The sequence below is a fragment of the Oxyura jamaicensis genome, chromosome 2, assembly GCF_011077185.1.
Source record: "Oxyura jamaicensis isolate SHBP4307 breed ruddy duck chromosome 2, BPBGC_Ojam_1.0, whole genome shotgun sequence".
NCBI lineage: Eukaryota > Metazoa > Chordata > Aves > Anseriformes > Anatidae > Oxyura > Oxyura jamaicensis.
The window spans coordinates 128,351,315-128,374,396 of NC_048894.1; the positions used below are offsets into that span (position 1 = coordinate 128,351,315).

A 23,082-nucleotide genomic window follows, 5' to 3' on the forward strand; every position below is an offset into this window, starting at 1 on the left:
TAAGAATGTATACTGCAAACTAGCAATTAATAAATTTAGCATAGAATTTAGATAAGAAATCACAAATATTATAGGAATTTCTTTGTAGAACAAACTTGCATTTGGAATAGTAAGTTTACAGCAAAATAGCAAAGGCTTTTTTTTTTTTTTTTTTTTTTTTTTTTTAATATGGAACTAAGGTAAATTTATGAAGGCATTCGTGTGGCTCAGTGGCAATGATAACAGAGAACCAGCTCCCATATGTTCATAACCAGTTCCCATATATTCACAACGACTGAAAGACCCATCATCAGGAGTCTTTTAAGATATGCTGTCCATTACACAATGGATGATCATACACCAGCCACAGAAGCAAGGAGAATCCTTTAGCTTTGCAGTAGCACAGTCACTTGCCCACTAGCTTTATAAGCCAGATCTTATTTCCTTCACTTCTCAGATGAGTAATGAGATAATGAGATGACACAGTGGATCAATGGCACCTTGGCAGAGTAAAACTAAACAGGATCAAGTTTGAAGACATCTAGGCTAGGATTTGACTACTCTAATATGGGTGTTTACTATTTACTTGTCTACATCTGAGGTAGACATGTGACACTAATAATTGTTCGCTTTGTAGTTGGTGCTGAATTAGTCAGTAAGGCTCATTTTCCTCTTGGCTGGAGCTTAGGCTGTGATTCATCACCTCCAGAAACAGGCGTTATGTTTGGCTAGACAGATCTCGCCCTCTATCCCATAGACTACATAAACTACAGAGACAAATCTTTATTGGCTATAATGGGAAATCTAACAATTAGCTTAGCTCACCATGTTGAAGACACTTAAAGATGGGTGAGCTGAAGTTACCTCCTGCCCTAATTTCTAGCAAGAATAACCACAAATTTCAAAGAGAAACAATGAATCAAACTAAAACAAACACTTCTCTCATACAAAACCCTTCACTGAATCGCAAACATGAGATAAAAGTTATGCTTATGGTTTCATTATAAAGGATTTGCCTGCTAAAAGATGAAATTATCCTGGGCCTCTGCTTTTGAACTTGCAGTCCAAATATGAAAATATCATGAAAGGAAGAGAACTTCTGCAGTGCTGCCATGATGGTTAGGTAAGCAGGCAGCTATGGCAAACTTTGGCTCATTTAAGTTTTATGTCAAAGCTTTAGTAGATAATTTGCAAAAGTTATGACTCTGCAACATGGTGGCAAACTAGTTCCTTCTAGCAGGGCCTGTAATTTTACAAGTATGATAGATGAAAGGCAAATTTGAAATGTATTTTCAGTATGGTTCTAAACTACCAACAAAAATTGTAGCTAGAATTACTGTACATCTTCAGGCTTTTTGTCTCAAAGGGTGATTTAAACCATATGTTTATCATGGCTTACATGCTGGCTGTTTGGCATGCAGCACATGGATGTGTGTCCTGTGGTAAGGCAATGCAGAGAAGACAGCATGGCCAAAACCTCTGTTTGAGTTTAAGTTTTTATGTATTTGTTTTGCTGCGAGTTACATTCCCAGGTGTACTGTGATTGTGACAGTGGCCATGGTTCTATGGACAAGGAAATTGGTATGGACTGACTCATCTGGAACAACCAGAGGAATGATTGGTGAGCGTCTAAAGAGAGTGGTAATTTCTGTAAAGTTTACTGTTGATTGTATAGAAAAACGTTATTAGTTGCTCATGGCACATTGCTATCTCCAACTGAAATAAAATATGTTAAAAATTAGTCCTGAAATAACGCTTTACAGATAAAAGAAAAAAAAAAATCTTGAAATGCTTTGCTGCTACATATTCGGAGATTTAAAAAATCGGGAGGAGCTATGGCAAAACCAGCTGAGGTGTCGGGGTGTGTAATGGGGCCCGCTCGGTGTCTGTCAGCCCCGAGGGGCGGTGAGGGGCGGTGAGGGCCGGGCCCGCCCGCGCCGCCCGCCCAATGGCAGCGGCCGATGTTGGCGGGCCGGGCGGTGGCGGCGTTGCCACGGCAGCGGCGGCGGGGCTGGGCCGGGCCGAGCAGGGCTGGGCCGGGCCGGGCGCGGGTGGCCGCGGTCGGGGCTGCGCCATGGAGGGGCTGGAAGGTGAGGGGCTGCGGCGGGGTGGCGAGAGGTGGTTTTGGGGTGGCGAGCGGAGGAGGGGGCGGCGGCCCCGCGCGGAGCCCGGCGGGCAGGGCCGCGCTTTGTCTCCGGCCCTGCCTCGCCGCCAGAGCTCGGCCGCGGGTGGTGAGGGAGCCCCGCTGCCCCCGGCCGGGCTGCTGGGGCCTGGGAGGGCTGCGTGGAGCCCCTGCCTGCTGCCTTTATATTTCTGCAGGCAGAGGATTGAGGTGGGTGTCAGGGTACGCTCGTAATGCTGGGGAAGTGGTCAGTGCTCTATCCGTGTGTTTGCTGACACTATAAGCAACTTTATGCTGTGCCAGATGAATGAAGGTGTCCGTGCTCTTCAGAGTATCCATCGGTATCGGCTTGGGATTCTAGAAGTTGCAGCTCGCCTTCAGAACGTGTCAGTGGGTCTGTCATTACTGTGCTTTACGAGCTGCTTTAGCCATATTAAAAAAAAAATAAAAAATGCAGGCCTGTTCTGAGTAGCTGTTGCAAAATAGTTATTAAGGCTTCCACGCTGTGCTTCACTAAAGGTAATTGAGTGTTTAAATAGGAGGGAGCACCAGCTAGCCTTTGTTCTGTGTCCCTTCGAGCTCAGTTGGAGAACAGAAGTAATTCTCAATGAATACCTCCTGTCTTCTTTCGGTAATAGATTTTACAGTCAGACTGTTCTCATGGCTAGTGACTTCATCAAGGCAATAAATCTAGGCAACATGATTTGGCATTCAAATCCAAAAAGGTTCTCTCTTATTTAATTTACTCTTATTCCTTGCTTACTATTAATGCCTACTAATTAAATTTGAAAGGCAGTGTCCAGTGCTTTATCGAATAATCCTTTTTTGTCTCCGACTGATGACAATCCCATGCTGCCTGTCCAGAAAGGGAAAGCCTGCTTTAATTTTGAGTCAGCAATGTGTTTGACTGCAGCTGGGACTGCATGTCATCTGCAGCTCATCAATCAATTGGTTTGGCTGTGAGCTAGCTTAGCAAGGCCAGCTATGCCAGCTGTGTCTTATAAGCTCTGGTACCTTCATAACAGACGGTGGGAAGAAAAATGGTTACAGGTTACAGCAGAAGCCTGAAAAATTTTGTTGTTCTTGGGGTAGAATTTCTCACTGTTCTGACGTCTGGAGCTGGTTTACATTTTCTTTGTATTTCAGTAGGCATAGGGAGTGGTAGGAGGAAGAATGTTAAACTGTAGAGCTAATTCTCATGTTTACTCTCTGATGCTTTTCTTCAAAGTACTTTTAGAAGCTAGGCTTATCAAAGTAATTTTGTTTTCCAAGATGTGGAATGTTCCTTCTGAACACTCAAGATTAATTTAAGAATAGCTCAGGTAATAATATGTTTCTAAAACTCGAGGTGACCTTTGGTTCTGAAGACTCACATTCCACCCTGTTATTCAGTTTCCTTGAGCGTTAAAGTTCTTGAAACTGAGCAGTATAATTCTCTGCATCTTTGTGGATCAGTTGTACTGTGTTTCTTACTTTAAACATTGCCAAAACACAAAATACTTTTTTTTTTTCTTCAAAACATGATTTATCAGTGTTGCTTGAGCTGCAGTGTACATAAGTAAACAGGGCTTTTGCACAGTTTTTCACTTTAAGCTGTCTCTGCACATAGATTGGACTCATGCAGTTTGTGTAGGGAGGCAGCCTCAAGAGAGGAAAATGAAGGCAAAGCCAATAGCAATAATTATTTCACTTGGGAATCGTTCTTTTGTTGTTATTGCTTTACTGGCAGTCAGCAGAACATCTCTAGTTGCCATTTTAGATTAAATCTGTGTTTAGGAGCACACTTCCACAGTCATATTTATTGCATGTGGAAGCATGGGCTGCTCCCGAAATCTGTCTCTGCCTGCTCCTTGTCTTGGGTTAGGGCTTAGCAAAATGAATTCCCAGAGCTGATCTGTACAGCTGGTGCTGGCAGTTCTGAGTGTGAGGGATGTAATTACGGTGGGGGGCAGGACTTGGGGTTTTGGCTGCAGCCTCCTGGCATGTTTTTATGACTCTGGAAGGCCCCCTCAGGCTGGGGATGCTTGGCCTGGGCTTTCAGCCTTCCGAAGCTGGTGTATTAATTTTCTGAAGCTCAGCAATATAGATGTGGAATCCATTTCTGATTATGCAAGTATGCTTTTAATAAGAAATAACTTTACCCAGTTAGTAATGATTATTTCCATGATGCGGAGAGATGAATGTGTATTATTTGGATTGTGGATATGCATTGGTGACATTTAAAAGCTGATTAATATTTCTGATGCTGTGATTGCGTTTTTCTCACTGTGTGCAAGTTTAAATGTTGAGTGAAATAGCAAAGTAGGTTTCTGTGTGACTTAAATGTATCTTTCCAAATTCACTTTTTTTTTGAAGTGTGCTTTATTACTTTATCTGTATAGCAGCATTGCCGTATTAGTACACTGATACTGAAAGTGAAATTTGTAACTGTGAGCTTTGTAAAAAGGAATTGGTGCACATATGTCATTACAAGTGATAAATCTGAGGTACGCTTCAAAACTTAAATCTCGAGTTCCTAGCGTGACATTTGTTACTCTGTTGCCTTCTTGGTGTTTGGCTGTTTCTGAATTTTTATTTAATTTACTGGTGAAAATGCTTACAGCAGTAGGCTCTCTGTGCCTGCAAAATACAGTGAGGTGAGCTAAAAAGCCCTGTCCTGGGCAGTCCAGCACGTGCTGAATGGCAGGACCATTTTTGACGGGCCAACATGTGCTTGTGGCTGTCACTGCTGGCTGGCCGGGAAGAAGTTGTCACTCACACATTGGCATGTTTCACCGCTCTCCAGCCTGTTGTTTTTTTTCTGGGAGGATGCCGGCAACAGCTGCTTGAGCTGACGAAATGCCTCTTCTCACACTTGTTCACAGCCTGTCCCAGCGGGTCAGCACTGCTGCTGCCTAAGGAATAAAGGGCATGGGGCAGCTGTGTCCGAGGGAGAAAGTCCAGCTCCCTGTGGTAGGTAATGGCTGTGCTTGCCCAGCCCCAGTGGCCTCCTGCAGCCCGCACTGCAGCAGCTGGGGCAGGCTGGTTGTGGCTGGAAGGGGATGGGTGGCTGTTTGCTCAGGAAATAGCCTGCAGTCTCCAGCCCAGCGCTTTCCCTTGCGGGTGCCAAGCAGGGACTGCTGTGATTAAGCATTTAGTCTCTGAGCAATCTGGGTGTGCCCTGGAGGTCTGTTAAGAATAAGGCTTGCTGTACAGCACCTTCTCCCAAGAGCTGGGATCTGTGCTGAAATAGCATTTGTCTCTGGACCCTTCACTTACCCTGATCATGGCTGACGTGCCCCACCCCAAATGGTTCAGGCATTCTGCTGTGGGGTTTTATCTGAGTAAAACCATTGGATGCAAGCACACATGCTTGCTTTCACAATTTCTGAAAGAGCCAATGCCCACTGTCATACTGTAGGAAATTATTTCTGTTTGAAAACAAAATAATATTAATGTGAGCTTCATTTCCCTTTTGTGTACATATGTCTTTCCTCTCTGGATGTGTACAGCAGCTTCTTTACTTTGGCAGCCATTTTCTTAAGCTGCATTTAAGAGAGCCTTCTGCCTTTTTGTTACATTTTGCCTTTTTTTTTTTTTAACCTGAAAGTGTGTAATCTGTCCAAAGGTAGAATTAATTTTATGGTGCTGTTCTTAAATAAGCAAGTTGGAAACTACTAAAGACATTGTGAAATGTAAAACTATTATTAAGGTATATATATATTTAATGTATATATATTTTTAAGAATCTGTACTCTGGTAGCTATTAAGTCACAATAAGTATGACTTTGCATCAAACTGCTCTTTTACACATGATTGCACCTCTACTGAGTGATCTGATTTTTACAGTTCATATGCTGTATTAACTATGGATATGTTTACTTTTTCCAGGGCAATTATATTTTTAGTTAATGTTTGTTTTGGAGAAGAAACTGAAACACATTGTTTTACTTGAAGAACAATTCGGAAAACTAAATATAGGCTTCTGTGATAGGGGAAGTGTGTTATCAGAATATATTTCACTTTTAAAGGAAAGGCAGTAAAGTACACATATGTGGGAATTCAGCTGTTTCAGATTACTGTTTCTTCAGCATCTTAGAGCTAATGGATCCCTGTGCATTTTTAACTTAAATTGCAGAAACTGGCTTGATCTAGTCATTGAATTCAATGGGTTAAATAAAAGGGGGAAGAAGAGTGTATTTTACCTACCCACTGTGGTGTGGTTGTTATCAAAAGGTGTTCTTTCATTTCATTAAAATCTGGTTCCAGGACTATGTCCAACAGTTGATGGAGGAGAGCTTACTTAAAGAAATTCCTCAAAAATAATATATTGAGTACTATTATTGTTAATAATGGAGCTTATTATCAACATTATTTTTACCACATTGTTTTAGTTTGTTAACTGGGTAATATTCAGGCAAACAGGCAGACTTAGATAGGGACTGTTCTGTCCAAGTGCTTTTGAGTAGTGTTAGTGTGTGCAGTTACTAGCAGCTGCACTGAGCTGCCTTGGTGTAAGGTCAGAGCCAGAAGGCCAGTCTTGGCTGCCTGCTGTCATGGTGCATGCAGCTGAATGCAGGGCAGCGAGCTCATGATGCCAAAAAAGAATTCTTTAACCATACATTGATTTTTGTGGGTCACATGCTTTCTCGTGGCTAGTGGTTGATGTTAAAGCTCATTAACAGAAGACCAAATAATGTATTCAGAAGTCAAATCGATCAAACAGTGCTACTTAGTCGCCATGGGATTTGCTGTGTTTCCGTATGTGTTACGGGGAAGCTCTCAAGGGATTTTTCTGGTTAGGTGACATAACTGAGTGCCTCTCCCAGGTGCCTGTATGCGAGTGCTCAGCATGGGGAGCGGAATGGAAGGGAGGATGATGAAAGGTGGGAGGAATTGGAGGCCTGCATGCAGTTAAGGGGCTATGGTCTCGCTGGGATCACACACAGGTGGTTGCGACTGCAGTGCTGCGGTGGCTGGATATGGGCTCTTCAGGAAGAACCAGCTGGATGGCAAGTGGGGAGGGTGCTCTTTATGTGGGAGAGCAGCAGGAGTACGTGGAAAACTGTGGGACAGATGAGGAGCCAGCTGGGAGCTTATGGATCAGGGTTAGCAGGCAGACCAATGTGGGACATGTCGGGTGTGTCTGCTACAAGCCACCTGGTCAGGAAGAAGGTGAGGTCTCCTTCAGGTACCTGGAAGGAGCCTCAGATTCACAGGCCTTGGTCCTCGTGGGGGACTTTACCCACGCTGTTACCTGCTGGAGGGATGGCACAGCAGGGCACAAACAGTCCAGAATGCTTGTGATGTGTGTTGATGACAACTTTCTGACCCAGGTGATAAAGGAGCCAACAAGAGGAGGCACTCCTGAGGGACCTCACAGCCACAAATGGGGAAGTTTTTGCTCGAGATGTGAGAGCTGGGGCAGCCTTGCCTGCAGGGACCGTGAGGTGATTGAATGAAGGATCCTGAGAGGAGTAAGTGGGGCAACAAGCAGGATCACAACCCTGGACTTCAGGAGATTTTAGCCTATTTAGGGATCAGCTTTGAAGAATCCCATGAGATACAGTCCTAGAAAGAAGAGGATCCAGGAGAGCTGGTTATTTTTAAGGATACGTAGTGTGACATCAGCATGTTTTCACATCAGAAGTTACACTTCATATAAGGGAAGAAGGCAGGGTAGACAGAGAAGAGGGGAACACACTATGATATGAGTTTTGCGTGTGGTGCTATTACAACCATTCTTAACTGCATGCAATTCATTTCTCAGTCACAAAAATAACTTCATAGAATCCTCCTCCAGGTTGTCACTTTGAGGCAGTGGGGCTCTCCTTGATATTATTTTCAAGGAAGTAATACAGAACTTACCGTCATCAGACTCGTGTTCAGTGCAATAATAGCAATTTTGACAAATATAGTGCACTTGCATTGTCAGGCTGGAAAGCTGACATAAAAACATACGAGGTACTATGAAAGCCTTACTGAAGCTTTTCAGCTTGAAGAAATTGAAGTTTTGCTGCTTTTTGTTATCTTTTGGAAGCAGAAGTGACAGGTTTACACAAGATTAGATTCCATTGTCAATACAGAACTAGATGAAGAGTTCTTCAGTCTTTCCTCTAAAATTAAGTGCAGATAGAATTAGACAGAAGTAGATTGGTTTGCTGTTTATTGTGAACAACCCAATTGCATCAAAACTTCAAAGTACACAAAAAGTTTGAATAGTAAGAGAGCTTACTGTGATTTCCTCTTGCTTTCTCTAACTCTTCCTACATACTAGTGAATGGCATGGACTACGAAGGATTGGCTTGGTGTGGAGTAAATCATTCCCGTCAATCAATCTTCAGCACCATATTGCAAGTACTGCCCTTTGTTAAGCACTTTGATGTCTTTTTCTTTCATTTTTACCTCAGAATTACCTTTATCAAAAACTTGCAGAACTAACATTTCATGTTTTTCTACTTTTTTACATGAATCTTTTTGTTAATCAATGCTCATTAAAATTGGTGTACTAAGCTGTTGAGACAAGCATTTCACTACCTGTATCACTGCGTCAGTATTATTTTGGGGCGAGTCTTGTTTATGCTATTTGTCATCAGTCTTTTCCGTGATGAATGCTGTTAGTTACTGTGTTGATTAAAAATACAACGCAGGCAGTACTGATTAGTGGACATAGGTTGGAGAAAGGCAGTGTAGATGCTGTGGATTGATGATGCAGTTCCTCAGATACTGAGTGGGGTATGTGCACTGAAACTTTTCTTGTACCGGAAGTATACAGAACTAAGTGGAAAAAATACTTGCTTTTGGAGATGGTATGGGAGTTGTGCTAAAAGTAATAAATGAAATTTTGCAGAAAAATTTGGCAAACACTCTGACTACTGGTCTTCAACAGTTGTAGACCACTTGGGTTTGAGTAGGTGATCTCAAAGCTGGAAATTGGACTGGAGTGTTTCTGCAAGTTTGAACGCAGTGAGGCCTGGTGTTCTGATCATCACAGTTGTCTGACCAAAGACATTTAGTACTGCCATTGCTGCAGATAAATTGAAGGTTCTGAAGGATAGTCAAACAGTTTTCACAACATGAAAAAACGCTGCTATTAAGGCTAAATGTTGCTTTAATCTTTGCAGCCTTGTTTCTTTGGAGCATTCTGTATTTCGTATCTAAGTACAGACATGACATGGGAGCACAGAGCTTTCCAAAAGAGAAAGCTGTAACGAAACTTGAGTCGATAGCTGTTCAGTACTGAAGGCTTCTGCTCCCTCAAGGTGTGGCATCTGTTTACACAACTGCTTAAACCTAAAACGTGACAGTAGGAGCTAGCATTATGCTAGCTTTTACTTTATCAGATCAACCTTGCATGTTGCCTCACAGCCCTATATGTGTGACTGGACAGTGACCATATTCAAAAGGAAAGCGTGCAGTAACTTCTCCATGTGCAGGTAGGAAAAAAAAAAAAGATTGTTGTTCTCAGTGATTAGCTGATGGAGGTAGAGCTCTGACAAGAACAGCTCAGAAATACAGGTGATAAGAGTCTGAGAATTAAGCAAAGAGTGTTGGTAATAAAACTCCCAGTCAGTTTGTTTAATTTGGACAGCCAGCATCTTAGTAAGTTGAACTCTGTTTTTGAGAGCTGGTCTCAGTCAGACAGTAGGAGAATAGGGTATAAAGATGTATATCATAATGCTGGCATCAATTCAACAAAAATACTTCTGTTGGTATAGACCTAATTCTCTTCTCCTGAACCGTTTATCTAAACGGTAATAATTATGTCCTTCTCTAAGTTAACTGAATTTATTCATGTTTAACACCAGTACGTAAACTGCTGGCGACAAGTGCTATTACAAATGGGGAAAGGAAAGGGAAATGTAGCTGCTGGGTCTTGGGTCTTCTGTGGCTGTGTAATCAAAATAAGGGCATTGTTGCTGGAAAGTAGCCGTGTGAGGGGAGATTTCCAATGCACAGCCATGAAGCTGGCTAGTGAATTACTGGTTCATCTTCAGGGTTATATTCCTTTTACAACCTGGAGGAAGTATAGAAGAGTAAGCTAGTGCTACTTAACAAATTTGTCGCTCGTATGATTTATCCTCATTTACTATCGTTTGGGAGGCTTATATGCACTGAGGAGTGGTATAGGGAAAAGAGTTCCCTAAAGACTGCTAAATTCAGCCATTTTAACTAAATTCAGCCTTTTAACTTTTGATTGGGGAGATTAAAACAAACAAAAACGTTCTTTTTCTCCTAGAAATCCCAAAGTTTTCAGCTATAAAATTTTTGCTTTTGTTTACTCCTTTTTTATTTTATCAGGCTAAAAACACTCAGAACAAGATTTTTTGTTCTTATTACTGCTTTTTTTTTTTTTTTTTACCATAGTTGTTCTGGAAAACGATGGCCAAAAATAATTAATTTCAATGAAAAAAGATAATGGAATCATAGAATCATTAAGGTTGCAAGAGACCTTCAAGATTATCTGGTCCAACCATCACCCTACTGTCAATGTCACCCACTAAAACATGTCCCTAAGCACCATGTCCAACCTTCCTTTGAACACCCCCAGGGACCGTGATGCTAACACCTCCCTGGGCAACCTGTTCCAATGCCTGACTGCTCTTTCTGAGAAGAAATGTCTCCTAATTTCCAACCTAAACCTCTCCTGGCACAACTTGGGGCCATTCCCTCTACTCCTGTCACTAGTTACCTGTGAGAAGAGGTGGACCCCCAGCTCCCCACACCTTCCTTTCAGGGAGCCGTAGAGAGCAATGAGGTCTCCCCTGAGCCTCCTCTTTTCCAGACTAAGCAACCCCAGTTTCCTCAGCCACTCCTCACAGGACTTGTGTTCCAGACCCTTCACCAGCTTCGTAGCCCTTCTCTGGACATGCTCCAGGGCTTCCATGTCCTTCTTGTACTGAGGGTCCCAAAGCTGAACACAGTACTCGAGGTGCAGCCTGAGCAGAGCATGGGGGGACAATTGCCTACCTCCCTGGTCCTGCTGGCTTCACTATTCCTGATACAAGCCAGGATGCTGTTGGCACCTGGGCACACTGTTGGCTCATTGGCTCACAGGTGAGCATCACTGTTGGCTCACAGGTGAGCATCAATCAGCACCCCCAGATCCTCTTCTGCTGCACAGCTTTCCAGCCACTCTCCCCTAGGCCTATAGCACTGCATGGGGTTGTTGTGACCAAAGTGCAGGACCCAGCACTCTTTTCCATGTTGAACCTTGTCCCATTGGCCTCTGCCCATTGACCCATCCTGCCCAGGTCCCTCTGCAGGGCCTTCCTACCCTCCAGCAGATTGACACTTCCCTCCGTCTTGGTGTTGTCTGCAAACTTACTGAGAGTGCACTCAATTCCCTTATGCAAGTCATCAATAGAGATTTTAAAGAGGATGGGCCTCAACACTGATCCAGTGTGGGGATTGCCACTGGTGACTGGTCGGCAGATGGATTTCACTCTGGGCCTGGCTGTCCAGCCAGTTCTTAACCCAGCAAAGAGTGTACCTGTCCAAGCCATGGGCTGCCAGCTTCTTCAAGAGAATACTATGGGAGACCAAGTGAAAGGCCTTGCTGAAGTCTAGGTAGACTGTGTCAACAGGCTTTCCCTCATCCACCAGGCAGGTCACTCAGTCATGGAAGGAGATGAGGTTGGTCAGGCAGGACCTGCCTTTCATGAACCCATGCTGACTGGGCCTGATCTTGCAGTGGTCCCACATATATTATGTGATTGCATTCAAGATGACCTGTTCCATCACCTTTCCTGGCACCAAGATCAGGCTGATTGGCCTGTAGTTCCCTGGCTCCTCCTTATGACCCTTCTGGGCGTCACATTAGTTAGTATGTCTCTGGTCATCTGGGACGTCTCCGGATGACCATGACTGCTGATAGATGATGGAAAGTGGCTTGGCAGTCACATCTGCCAGCTCCCTCAGCACCCTTGGGTGGATCCCATCTGCCCCAGTCCAAGTGTGACAGTCCAGGTGGAGCAGCAAGTCTCTAACTGTTTCCAACAGAACTGTGGGGGGTTCTTTTTTTCCTTGTCCCAGACTTCCAGGTTGGGAGGCTGAGTACCCCGAAGATAAGTGATCTGGCTAGTAAAGGCATGCAAAGGTGGCATTAAGAACCTCAACCTTTTCCTTATCCTCTGTAGTCATGTTCCCCTCTGCATCCAGTAAAGAATGGAGATTCTCTTTGGCCCTCCTCTTGCCATTAATTTATTTATAAAAATATTTTTTGTCATCCTAGACCATAGTGGCCAGGTTGAGCTTGTGCTGGGCATTGACCTTCCTGTGTGTTTTTCTTCTCTTTCTGGGGCTGCATCTCTGGCCACCCACACCGAGGAGGGCTGCCACTCACCTTCCTGCTTCTGGTCTTCTTCCCACCACGCAAGCTGGCTGTCAGAGGGCCTGGCCTAGAAGCTAGAACTGGTGGGGCAGCTGCAGGGGGGTCCTGTTTTATAAGGCCTGCAGCAAAGGTGGGGCAGTGGTGGCCACTGTGACCTCAGCAAGCCTCTGTGATGTCCAGCTTGAGGGGGAAGTGGCCTGGAAGATGCCCTCATGGGGAAGAAGGAGGAGGGTTGGGGGGGGGGCTGAGGGCCCCTTTTCTGGGGCTGGCTCCCCTGGGCCATTTGGCTTGCCAGAGAGAAAGGCTGCCCCTCAGCCACAGGGACTGCCCTCCACCTCCCATCCTGTTCCCTGGGTTTATTTTTAAGACTGGTTTTGAGATAATTTCATTCTATTCTTTATGTAAAGAGCAGAAGCAAGATGCATCTTCAGACCTAATTCCCATGTGCTTTCTGGTGTAAGCAGGTAGGTGCACACATAAGTTATCACGTACCAAAAATGGCTGTTTTGCAATTAAAATAACAATAATAAAGAACCGGATGGTACCTACCACACAATGCTACTTGTAGTAACAACAAATTACTCAGATACAGATACTCAGTCCTAATATAAGAAACTGGCCATCTGCAATTGCTTACACACTATTATTTTGAATCATCATAGAATCATTAAGGTTGGAAGAGACCTTCAATATCATCTGGTCCAACCACCACCCTACTACCAATATCACCCACTAAACCATGTCCCTAAGTGCCAGATTATCCTCTTTATTGTTAGTGTTGGAAATACTAACTTTTAACATTACTGAAAAAATGTGTAAGCATTGTTCTGTATTTTGTTCATTTATGTCACTTGTTACTTACATAGCATTACAGACTGAGTGCATTGGGTATCTTACATGAATGTTGTCAGAGGGAAAAAAAAAAAAAGCTTCCCACCAACTTTTCAAACTTTGATGATTTCAGTCCCATGTTTTGTTCATTTTAAAATTACCATGTTTCTTGTTGCTGTAGCTCACCTCTGTAAGGGAAGGCTTGGAGCCCAGGAGAGAGAAATGTTAAGATTTTATGGATTTTTTTTTTTTTTTTAATTTGAAGAAGAGGAAATTGAGTAAGGAATGAAGGGATGAGTGTGCAGATCTAAAGGACTGTGGGCTTCCCATTTTCAGTACAGTGTCAACTTTTTTTTAAAGTAACTTCCTTTTGGTTTTGGGTCAGTGATCTGTGTTATGGGGAGGAAAGGAGTGGCAGTAGCAACAGTTTCTGGCAAACATGGTTTTGCCTGGCAGTAGGACAGAGGATTAGGAATGCTTCAGGCAAGTACAGCTCTGTAACTGTAGCTGCAGGGAGTGCTAACATGCTTTTGTTACGTGTTGGTATGTCGTGTGTAAATACTGCTAGAGCAATGAGCATCTATCAAGTCACAGAATGGCCAAGGTTGGAAGGGACCTATGAAGATCATCTTGTCCAAAACCCTGCCAAGCAGGATCAGGATGACCTAGAGCACAACTATTTTTTTTTTTTTCTCATGGGGAATTTAAATGCAAAGGTGAATTCCAGAGTTCAGTGAGCAGAAGAATGGGGTGTAAAAGCCATTCTTCATTTACTAAGGCAGATATTTTAAAGGATTCTTTCAAATTCCTAATCTTGTTCTATGCATCTGATTTTAAGATCACTATTTGTGATTTATTTCAGCTACTTTATTAAGATCACAAATGGCATCACTTTATATTTCCCTGAAATATATCTCTTACTTGTTGGTAAATTCTGTAAAGCTGATAATTAAATTAGAATAATGCGATAAAAGAAAGTTGTTTTTTTTTTCTTTTTAATGAGACTTCACAGTGATGTCAGCTAGCATTATTAAGAGTGCTGAAAACTGTGAAGAGTAAAGTAGTGAAATAAAAATAATCTGTGCATATGTTTTATTTCTTGATTGGTAGAATTGAAGAAAGCCTGACATTTCAACTTCAACCTTGAGGAAAAAAAAAAAAGATGAGGGCAGGTTCCAGCCATCTGAAATATGTACAGGCAGCTTGCATGTTGTTACTTGTGACTAATGTTGTGCTCGTGTTTGAGATTTTTAAAGAAAGAAGCCTATGGAAAAAAAATCAAACATGATTATTTAAAATAGAGAGGGGAAAAAAATAAAAAGTTTCCATTAAGTGTTGCTAACATGCAAATATAGTTCAAATGCAAGAACAGAAGAAAATCAAGATTTATCTGCAATGTCTTCTCTTTCCTACTTTCCCCTTACTTGTGTGCATGCAAATACGTGTGCATTTAGATGACAGAAAAGGAAGTTTAATTATGACTTCAGCTTTAGGACTCAAAACTGCTGTCAGTGCACTCCTGCTACGGTGTGGTAAGAGCTTATTCATGTCTACAGGGAGAAGGTATACAAATAATGAAAGCATGGTATGAAGAGAAATGTGTTAAACTGCAGAATGCATTTTGTATGATTTGCAGTTCTTAAAATGTGTTGTAGTATATTGATGCAATTGATACATCATGCATGTTTACATACTGATAAGGTATTTCATGTGAGTAATTGAAAAAGACAGGAATAGGTTTAATAGTTATGTATTGGTACCAGAAATCTCATTCAATTTTAACCTTCAAATTTGGGGAAAAAAATGTATTTTTGGGGAACCATGGCTGCCTGAATCTGCATTAGCTTGCCTTGAAACATTTTGTTAGGTTTCCTGTTTTCTTAGGATTGGTCCTACAGTTAATTGAGAAGTATGTATGTTTAGTTGGAAAATGGTTTTCCACTGAGGAATCGAGACCAAAAAATGATCAAATCTTTCAACTTTCCTATGTTCTTAACTTTTATAGTTTCAACCATTAGTTTGCCTGAAGTACAAGTCAATTGAAAGTGCTTCTATTTTAATTGAAAGTGCTTCTATTTTCCCAGGGTAAATAGAGGGAGCTGTATCATCTGCAAATGTCAATTTCTTTCTCTGTACTCAGTCTAACCAGTCTTAATCTTGGTCGAAATTTACTGCCTCTTGATAAATACATACACATGGTATAAAAATATTTCTACAGCTCTTGTGTGGTACTAAATATAGTAGATACCTGTCATTTGGAAACTATGCAGTTTTTCATCTCATACACAATTCCATTGGTTAATGCATACTATATGAACATACCTGCTTGTCTAAACTTAGATACTTTGGCTTGTTAGTCTTTTATCTGTTTCTATAAACCAGTTCTATGTCAAGTATAATGTTTACATTTTTGTACCAGTGCTTGAATTGCCACTTCTGAAATGCTTATGTAAACTGTCAGTAATAACCTATGTAAAGTGGATTGTAAAAAGAGCTTTCAAGAATATTCTTTCGAAGAGCAAGTGGAATAGTTTAACTTAATAGAGAGAAATAACTGATGATGTGTGGCTTCCATTTGATGCTGTAAGAGGTGATTCTCTTTCAAAAACCCAGGAATGCCCAGTAAGTATCATTGCTCTCCATGTCTGTTTGAACTGTCAGTATGACATACGGTGAATCAGTCATATGCATGCTGATATGCAAGCATCCCTTTAAAAGTGCAGAGTGTCATGTTGTAAATCATCAGAATTCGTATTGACTTGTTACAGGGCCTGACTGATTTGAAAAGTACCTAAGGACTTGCATATTAGCTTTTCCTTTCTGATCTGCACAGCCTTTGCATGGTTCAAAGAATGCATACTGTTACAGTGGCAGCTGTTGTTATTGTGACATGTATGAGGTTAGCAATCTAAGAAGATTTTTTTTTTACTGCAAATTTGGACATTGTTATAGAGGTGTGTTGTTTTTGTTTTTAAGGTGAGGTTACAGTGCAGACTGGAGATCTGTTGCCATGTAGGATTTGTGGAAGGACTTTCTTTCCAGCAGCACTGGTAAGTAGCATGAGTACTGTTGGCTTCCAGGTCTGATAAGTTAACAAGAGTTAAGCGATGGTTAGTATAGCTAAATAAAGTAGATCTAGATGTTTGTTTTTTCAAATACTTAAGAATTCCGGCTGTCTCGGTTTTGAAGTTCCTTAAATAAGGTGAATTTTATTTCAGCAGCCTGTCGCATTCTGAAAATTCCTGTCCCTCTAAAAGTGTCTGCTGTGGAGCCACAGAATTATTCCTTGTCTCTGCAGATATAAGCATGAGAATCATACTATCTTATCTAGTAAATAGTGTTCTGCTAGCTGTCTTCAGAATGCCCTACTCTTCAGTCTCAGTAGAAGTTGGATTGTCCCTAATGTTAATATGAATTTCAGACACTGATCCATCTTGCTCTTCAAATGCAAATGCTGCCTACCTACCATCAGTATTTTTTTTATTTAAAAGGAACAAATACTCCGTCTTTTTCTTCCTCAGCTACTGAGTTTTTGTGATCATGTATATGCATTTGTGAATTCCTGTAGTTCTGTTCAAAAAGTAAAGGTTGGCAGAAGTATTTGAGTGAAAGCAGTCTGATTGTACTCATCAGGAGAAAATTTTCCTTTATTTCTTCTGCTTGTAGAAAAAGCATGGACCAATTTGCCAAAAAACTTCTGCAAAGAAAAGGAAGACGTTTGATTCCAGCCGACAGAGAGCAGAAGGAACTGACATTCCCACAGTAAAACCTCTTAAGCCACGGGTATGTTACTCTGCATATGCGGAGTAAACCACCAGAGTAGTTTACATATGAACTTTTTAGGCAAAATATGTATGCTTCATAATGAGGTTTGTTTCTGCTGCCAGTTTATGATAAATTAGATCAACTAGGATCTGGAAGAAATTTAACCATAATATTGTGTATTAAAATAAGGGATGCATCTAGCATAAAGTAAGAGCTTCAAATACGTAAAGCTCTTTCTTTTTTGGCTTCTTAGCCAGAACCTCCCAAAAAACCATCCAATTGGAGAAGAAAGCACGAGGAGTTCATAGCAACTATCCGAGCAGCCAAAGGACTTAATCTTAAAGATGGTGGAAAACTCCCTCCACCACCTCCGCCATCTTATGACCCTGGTATGTAAAACAATTGAGTTTCTTAAAGACTTCTTTGTAATTTAAACAATTTGTAAAAATTTGGATTGAAAAGTAATTTTTTTGGAATACAGTATGCATGAGTTCATAAAGATTATTGTATGATTAACCCTAAGCAGATGGTGTCTTGTGACTGGCTAGCATCCTTTTTAGTTTTCAATGACTGTGACTTTGTTTTCAATGTAACAAAAGAGAGTTGTATCCAGCTTGCAGCTTGCCACTGTGTTATAAACCACTAGGCTGGACAAATTGTTTCAGCACCATATTTCTGCCTCCAGTAGTGGATCTGCTTAGGAAGAGCAGACTGTCTTTTAAATTGGCCATTGATTCTGGACACCTGCAACCTTTATGTATTGTAGGAATGCACATGGTGACAGCTTAGAGTGTAGTCTCTTCCATTTCTTGCTAGATTCAGATTTATTTTTGTGTATGCACCTTGTGCAGTGAACTGCTCTAGTGCACATGACACTCATGTTGGGGGATACTTGCATTTAGGGTGTGTGAGATTTGGAGCTTGTATTAGCAAGTGAGTGACAGTCCTTGAATGGCCTCAGAACTGAGGTTAGGTAAAGTGTTGAAGCAGTCTGGTGTCATTGGGAAGGAAGTACACTTTTCAGTAAACTTCTGTGATGTCATAGTAGGGTGGAGCTCTTACTTTATTGTCATAAGAGCTAAAGAATTTGATCAGCTCAGCGGTTATTTTCAGAAAGACTGGGGAAGGACAGACGCAATCATCTACTTTCTTCTGTCTGCTCATGGACAAGTGAGGATGTAAGTATTCCCCATCTTGCTTCTCTGCTGGAAGTGAGTTAGTCCCAATATTAGGATTGTAATTGTGCATTCATAGTTAGAAGTGAAAAGTTGTAATATTCAGTACACTAAGAAACATGCCTAATCATGGACAAAATTACATTAATAAACTAGTTGTATGGATTCTGAATTACAAGCAGAGAAACACAGAACTAAATCTGCCCTGTAAAAGCCACTGAAATGATGCTCCCCTAGCACCAGTCTGTAAGAGACTGCAAGCAAGTTTGAAGTGAAGAAAGTAGCTCAGTTTAGTCTTCTTGAAAGAATGTAAGGATGTAATGGGAAGAGAAAGATATTTCACCTCTGCTTCTCTCCTTCTGTTTTACTTTGCTAACCTGAGTTTTATTGTCTGTAGCCTCCTGGCTTCATCCTGTTGCAGTGGGTAAGACTTAAGAAAAGGGGACCAGGAATGAAGAGAAGGTGCATTAATTAATCAGTGGACTCTTTCACACACACACAAAAAAAAGAGCAGGGGTAGTTACAGTTGCTTCTTTTCCACTTTACATGCAGGAGAAATGGGAATGACATGGGGTTTCATGGAGTATATTCATCCTCTCCTACTCAGCTCTTTGGCATGTTTATCTCTTAGTAGCTGCTAGACTTTTTTCCTTTTGAAGGAGAAAGTTCTGTATTAGTATTTCTTAACTGCTTGAGTTTGGGGGGAAAAAAAAAAAAGGCAGTGTTGCTTGTTCTTTGATCTCCTGTTCCACATTTTCATAGAATCATAGAATGGCTCGTGTTAGAAAGGACCTTAAAGATCATGTAGTTCCAACCCCTCTGCTATGGGCTGGGATGCCACCCACTAGACCAGGCTGCCCAGGGCCTCATCCAGCCTGGTCTTGTAAGCTTCCAGGGATGGGGCATCCACAGCTTCTCTGGGCAACCTGTTCCAGTGGCTCACCACCTTCTGAGTGAAGAATTTCCTCTTAACATCTAATCTAAATCTCCCTTCTTTCCGTTTTAAACCATTCCCCTTGTCCTATCACCTCTCAATGTGTAAAAAAGTCTCTCTCCATCCTTTTTATAAGCCCCCTTTAAGTACTGAATGGCTGCAATGAGGTCTCCCTGGAGTCTTTTCAGGTTGAACATCCCCAGCTCTCTCAGCCTCTTTTGACCAGAGAGGTGCTCCAGCCCTCTGATCATCTTTGTGGCCCTTCTCTGGACCTGTTCTAACAGATCCACATCCTTGTGCTGGAGGACCCAAACTTGGATGCAGTACTCCAAGTGGGTCTTCACAAAGGCATAGCAGCGGAGGCCAATCGCCTCCCTTTACCTGCTGGCCACTCCTTCTTGATGCAGCCCAGGAAGAGGTTGGCCTTCTAGGCTGCAAGTGTGCACTGCTGGTTCATGTTGAACTTTTTGTCTGCCAGAACCTCCAAATCCTTCTCCATACTCTGCAGGGTTTCTTTCAGTGTGTTTTCCCAGTCTGTACTCGCGTCTGGGATTGCCCCGACCAGGTGCAGCACCTTGCACTTGGACTTGTTGAACCTCATGTGGTTCATGTGGGCCCAGTTCACAAGCTTGTCCAAATCCCTTTGGATGTCATCCCTTCCTTGTGTTGTATCAACTGCATCACTCAGCTTGGTGTCTTCTGCAAACTTGCTGAGGGTGCGCTTGATCCCACTGACTGTGTCATCAGTAAAGATATTGAACAAAATCAGTCCCAAGATAGACCCCTGAGGGACATTACTGGTTGCTGACCTACACCTGGACATAGAGCCATTGACTGCAACTCTGGATGAAGCCATCCAGCCAATTCCATATCTACTGGATGGCCCACCCTTCAAATTCATCTCCCTCCAAACTGGAGATCAGGATGTCATGTGGAACTGTGTCAAAGGCCTTACAGAAGTCCAGGTAGATAACATCAGTTGGTCTTCCCATGTTCGCTGATGCAGTTGGTCCATCAGAGAAGGCCACCGGGCTAGATTTTCTTTAGAAATTGTACAGAATAGCCTGAAGATGTTGAGAAGGTTCTTAAGTCAGTCCTATTTACATTGAACTTGGCTGTGTATGTATACTGCCTGTTTTTAATTTGATTAGTTTGTATGATGCTTATGTTGAATCTTAACAGTTCTTCTGTACCGACTGTATTGTCTGGTCCTGGGCAAACTGCTCCAGGTGCCCATGGCTGAGCAGGGGAGTTGGCCAGATGATCTCCAGAGATTGCTTCCATTCTCAACCATTCTGCAACTGCGATAGCCAGGTGGCTGTCTGGTGCTAAGCATTTTACAAAGGATGAACATAAAATCCCTCATACTTAGGAGTATGTGTTAATCCTTTATTGTCTGATCTATTTACTTTAGTGGGCTTTGGAGGTCTTCTGTGGGAACTGAGCCATGCCCTAGTTAGAAATGGCCTTTTTTATGATCTAGGGGCTTCCATAGTTGCTTGCTTCATGGATTTCTTCTTATTAATATTATTTATTTTCTGTCTGGGCCTGTCATAGTTTGATCATGGTTATTAATTCTTTTGCTTCGGAATTTCCATCTGTTAAGGTGTAGTTTGTTTGAGTATTCTGACAGTAGTGGAGTTTATGTAAAAATAAACAATTGCTGTTACCACATGAGATTCCCATGCCATCACTTGTGAAGAATTTCTGTGTTCTTCCCGTGGCCTTTGCTTTCCCTTCTTGAGTCAGTATTCATAGTTTGCCAGCCATTAAACATTTGACCTAATTGAAATTTTGCTTATCGTAAAGGCTAACTATTTAAAGTACATCAGCTGTATTTGGAGTAGTAACATGTAATCTCAATCTTATTTTGGATTGTATAATATCTAATTCATTCTGGAGGCAATGACTGTTGAATCTTTTTCTTTAATACACTTTTAAAATCACAAGGGAACATACTAATTTAAACTCCTGTGCTTGTGTCCAGTTCTTCCAAAGCTGATGTTTATAGTTTAGAATACTGTATTCTGAGGAATTCAACATTCAAATCTCTAGGCACTAAAACATCTGTCTGAAACGGCAGCACAAACACTTTACTGTTGGTGGGCAGCATATTTTAAGGAGTGTATTTCCAACATGCACATGAGGGATCTTTTAGGACTTTAAACACTTAGATAGCCTTTTTTTTTTTTTTTTTTCCCACTATTAATATTTCCTGCAAGCATTACTGTCCGTAGTGTGACTAAATTTATCTTGGAGAAAAACAGTGCAGACACCAGTTATCCTATCTCCTAATTTTGGCTGAATTTTTCTCTGATTCAGGTTATCTTGTTATATTTCTGGTTCTATTTATTTATTTTTAAATGATCCTTTCCAATATTTTAGTTGGTATTACTCAGTTCTTTCCTCTGGCAATTTTGAAAGAGAATTTGTTGTCTTTAACTTATCTGTATGGGAAAGGTTTTAATGTACTTTTATATCTTGAACAAACTGAACTGTATTTGTGATTTTTTTTTTATTAAACCTCTTCTCTACTTCCTGCCAGCTGAATTCCCAGCCATGTCCATCAACTTCTTCAGTCACCTTCCCTGCTGAATAGCATCTCTCAAAGTATTGCTGATTTCATATAAGTTGTCTCTGATTCTCAACCACTCTTCTCCCTCTTATCCATCAATCTAGAAACATACCTTGTGGACAATCTTTTCCCTAGTAATTTGTGTTTCATTTTCAGATTTAAGAGATGCTGTTTTTCTCTGGGGTTGGGGTTGGTCTTTAAAAGACTTTAAAGCACTTTGTTTTTTAAATAACACTTGTTAAAACACATTATTAATGTTAGGCTTTTATGTTTTTAAGATTACATCCAGTGTCCATATTGTCAGAGGAGATTTAATGAAAATGCAGCTGACAGACACATCAATTTCTGCAAGGAACAAGCAGCACGTATTACTAATAAGGGGAAACTGGCAGCTGATACCAAAGGGAAGCTTCCTACTAGAACACAGGTGAACAGAAACACTTTTCTTAAATTGTAATTTGCATTGGATATAAAATTAAACTTGTTTAATATTTTGCTGCCCTTAAATTAATTATTTTATTCTGTAATATTATTGTTTTAGACACTAAAATATTGTTTTATTAGAGCCTAAACATGGAAGAGGTGTTTGGTTTCTTATAAGAGTTGCAACTGGAGATTTGTAAATCAGATGGCAGCAGTTGAAAAGCCGAAAACAGTCACAGATGTAATTTGGAGATTTGTGACAATGACAGATAAGGGTAGTAGCAGGAAGTGTAAATGTAGTTTTTGTTGACAGTTTAATTTCTGTTGTGCAAGTCTTCTGAATCCAGTTCAGACTATTCATTAAGTGGACAAATAAAAATCATAGAATCATTAGGGTTGGAAAAGGCCTCCAGGATCATCTGGTCCAACCGTCTACCTACCATCAATATTACCTGCTAACCTGTGTCCCTAAGCACGACATCCAGCCTTTCTTAAGCAACCTGTCCTGGCTGCTCTTTCTGAGAAGAAATGTCTCCTATTTTCCAGCCTGAACCTCCCCTGGCACAACTTGAGGCCATTCCCTCTAGTCCTATCACTAGTTACTTGTGAGAAGAGGCCAACCCCTAGCTCCCCACAACTTCCTTTCAGGTAGTTGTAGAGAGCAATAAGGTCTCCCCTGAGCCTTCTCTTCTCCAGACTAAACAAATAAAGGTGCAGAATTATTATGTTTTTGTCTAAATAGAGGTTTAGAGAATTCAAACAAATCAGGGTAAGAACTGCAATAGTTAAGTTGTGATTAAAACAAATGAAGGATTAAAGTTTGTGTCTTCATTTAGTGGTGAAACTTTCTCTGGAAGCTTTGAAGAGTAAACAGACAAAAGCAGTTAGTCTGGTGATTCTTGCACTTTATTCTAAAGCATGTTGGACTGGCTGAGACCACACGTGAGAGTAGGATTTAAAAGGCAA

The 23,082-nt window shown here is 41.4% G+C and overlaps 1 protein-coding gene across 1 annotated transcript in view; it reads left to right on the top strand.

Annotated features, from left to right (window-relative positions):
* The first annotated feature begins 1,959 nt into the window (after positions 1–1,959).
* Positions 1,960–23,082, top strand: part of ZC2HC1A (zinc finger C2HC-type containing 1A) — a 43,249-nt gene continuing 22,126 nt past the window's right edge. The window contains exons 1-5 of the mRNA XM_035316711.1: positions 1,960–2,069; positions 16,221–16,294; positions 16,911–17,027; positions 17,263–17,398; positions 21,972–22,120. Coding sequence (XP_035172602.1) covers positions 2,054–2,069; positions 16,221–16,294; positions 16,911–17,027; positions 17,263–17,398; positions 21,972–22,120 — 492 coding nt within the window. The 5' untranslated portion in view covers positions 1,960–2,053. The remainder of the gene's footprint in view (positions 2,070–16,220; positions 16,295–16,910; positions 17,028–17,262; positions 17,399–21,971; positions 22,121–23,082) is intronic.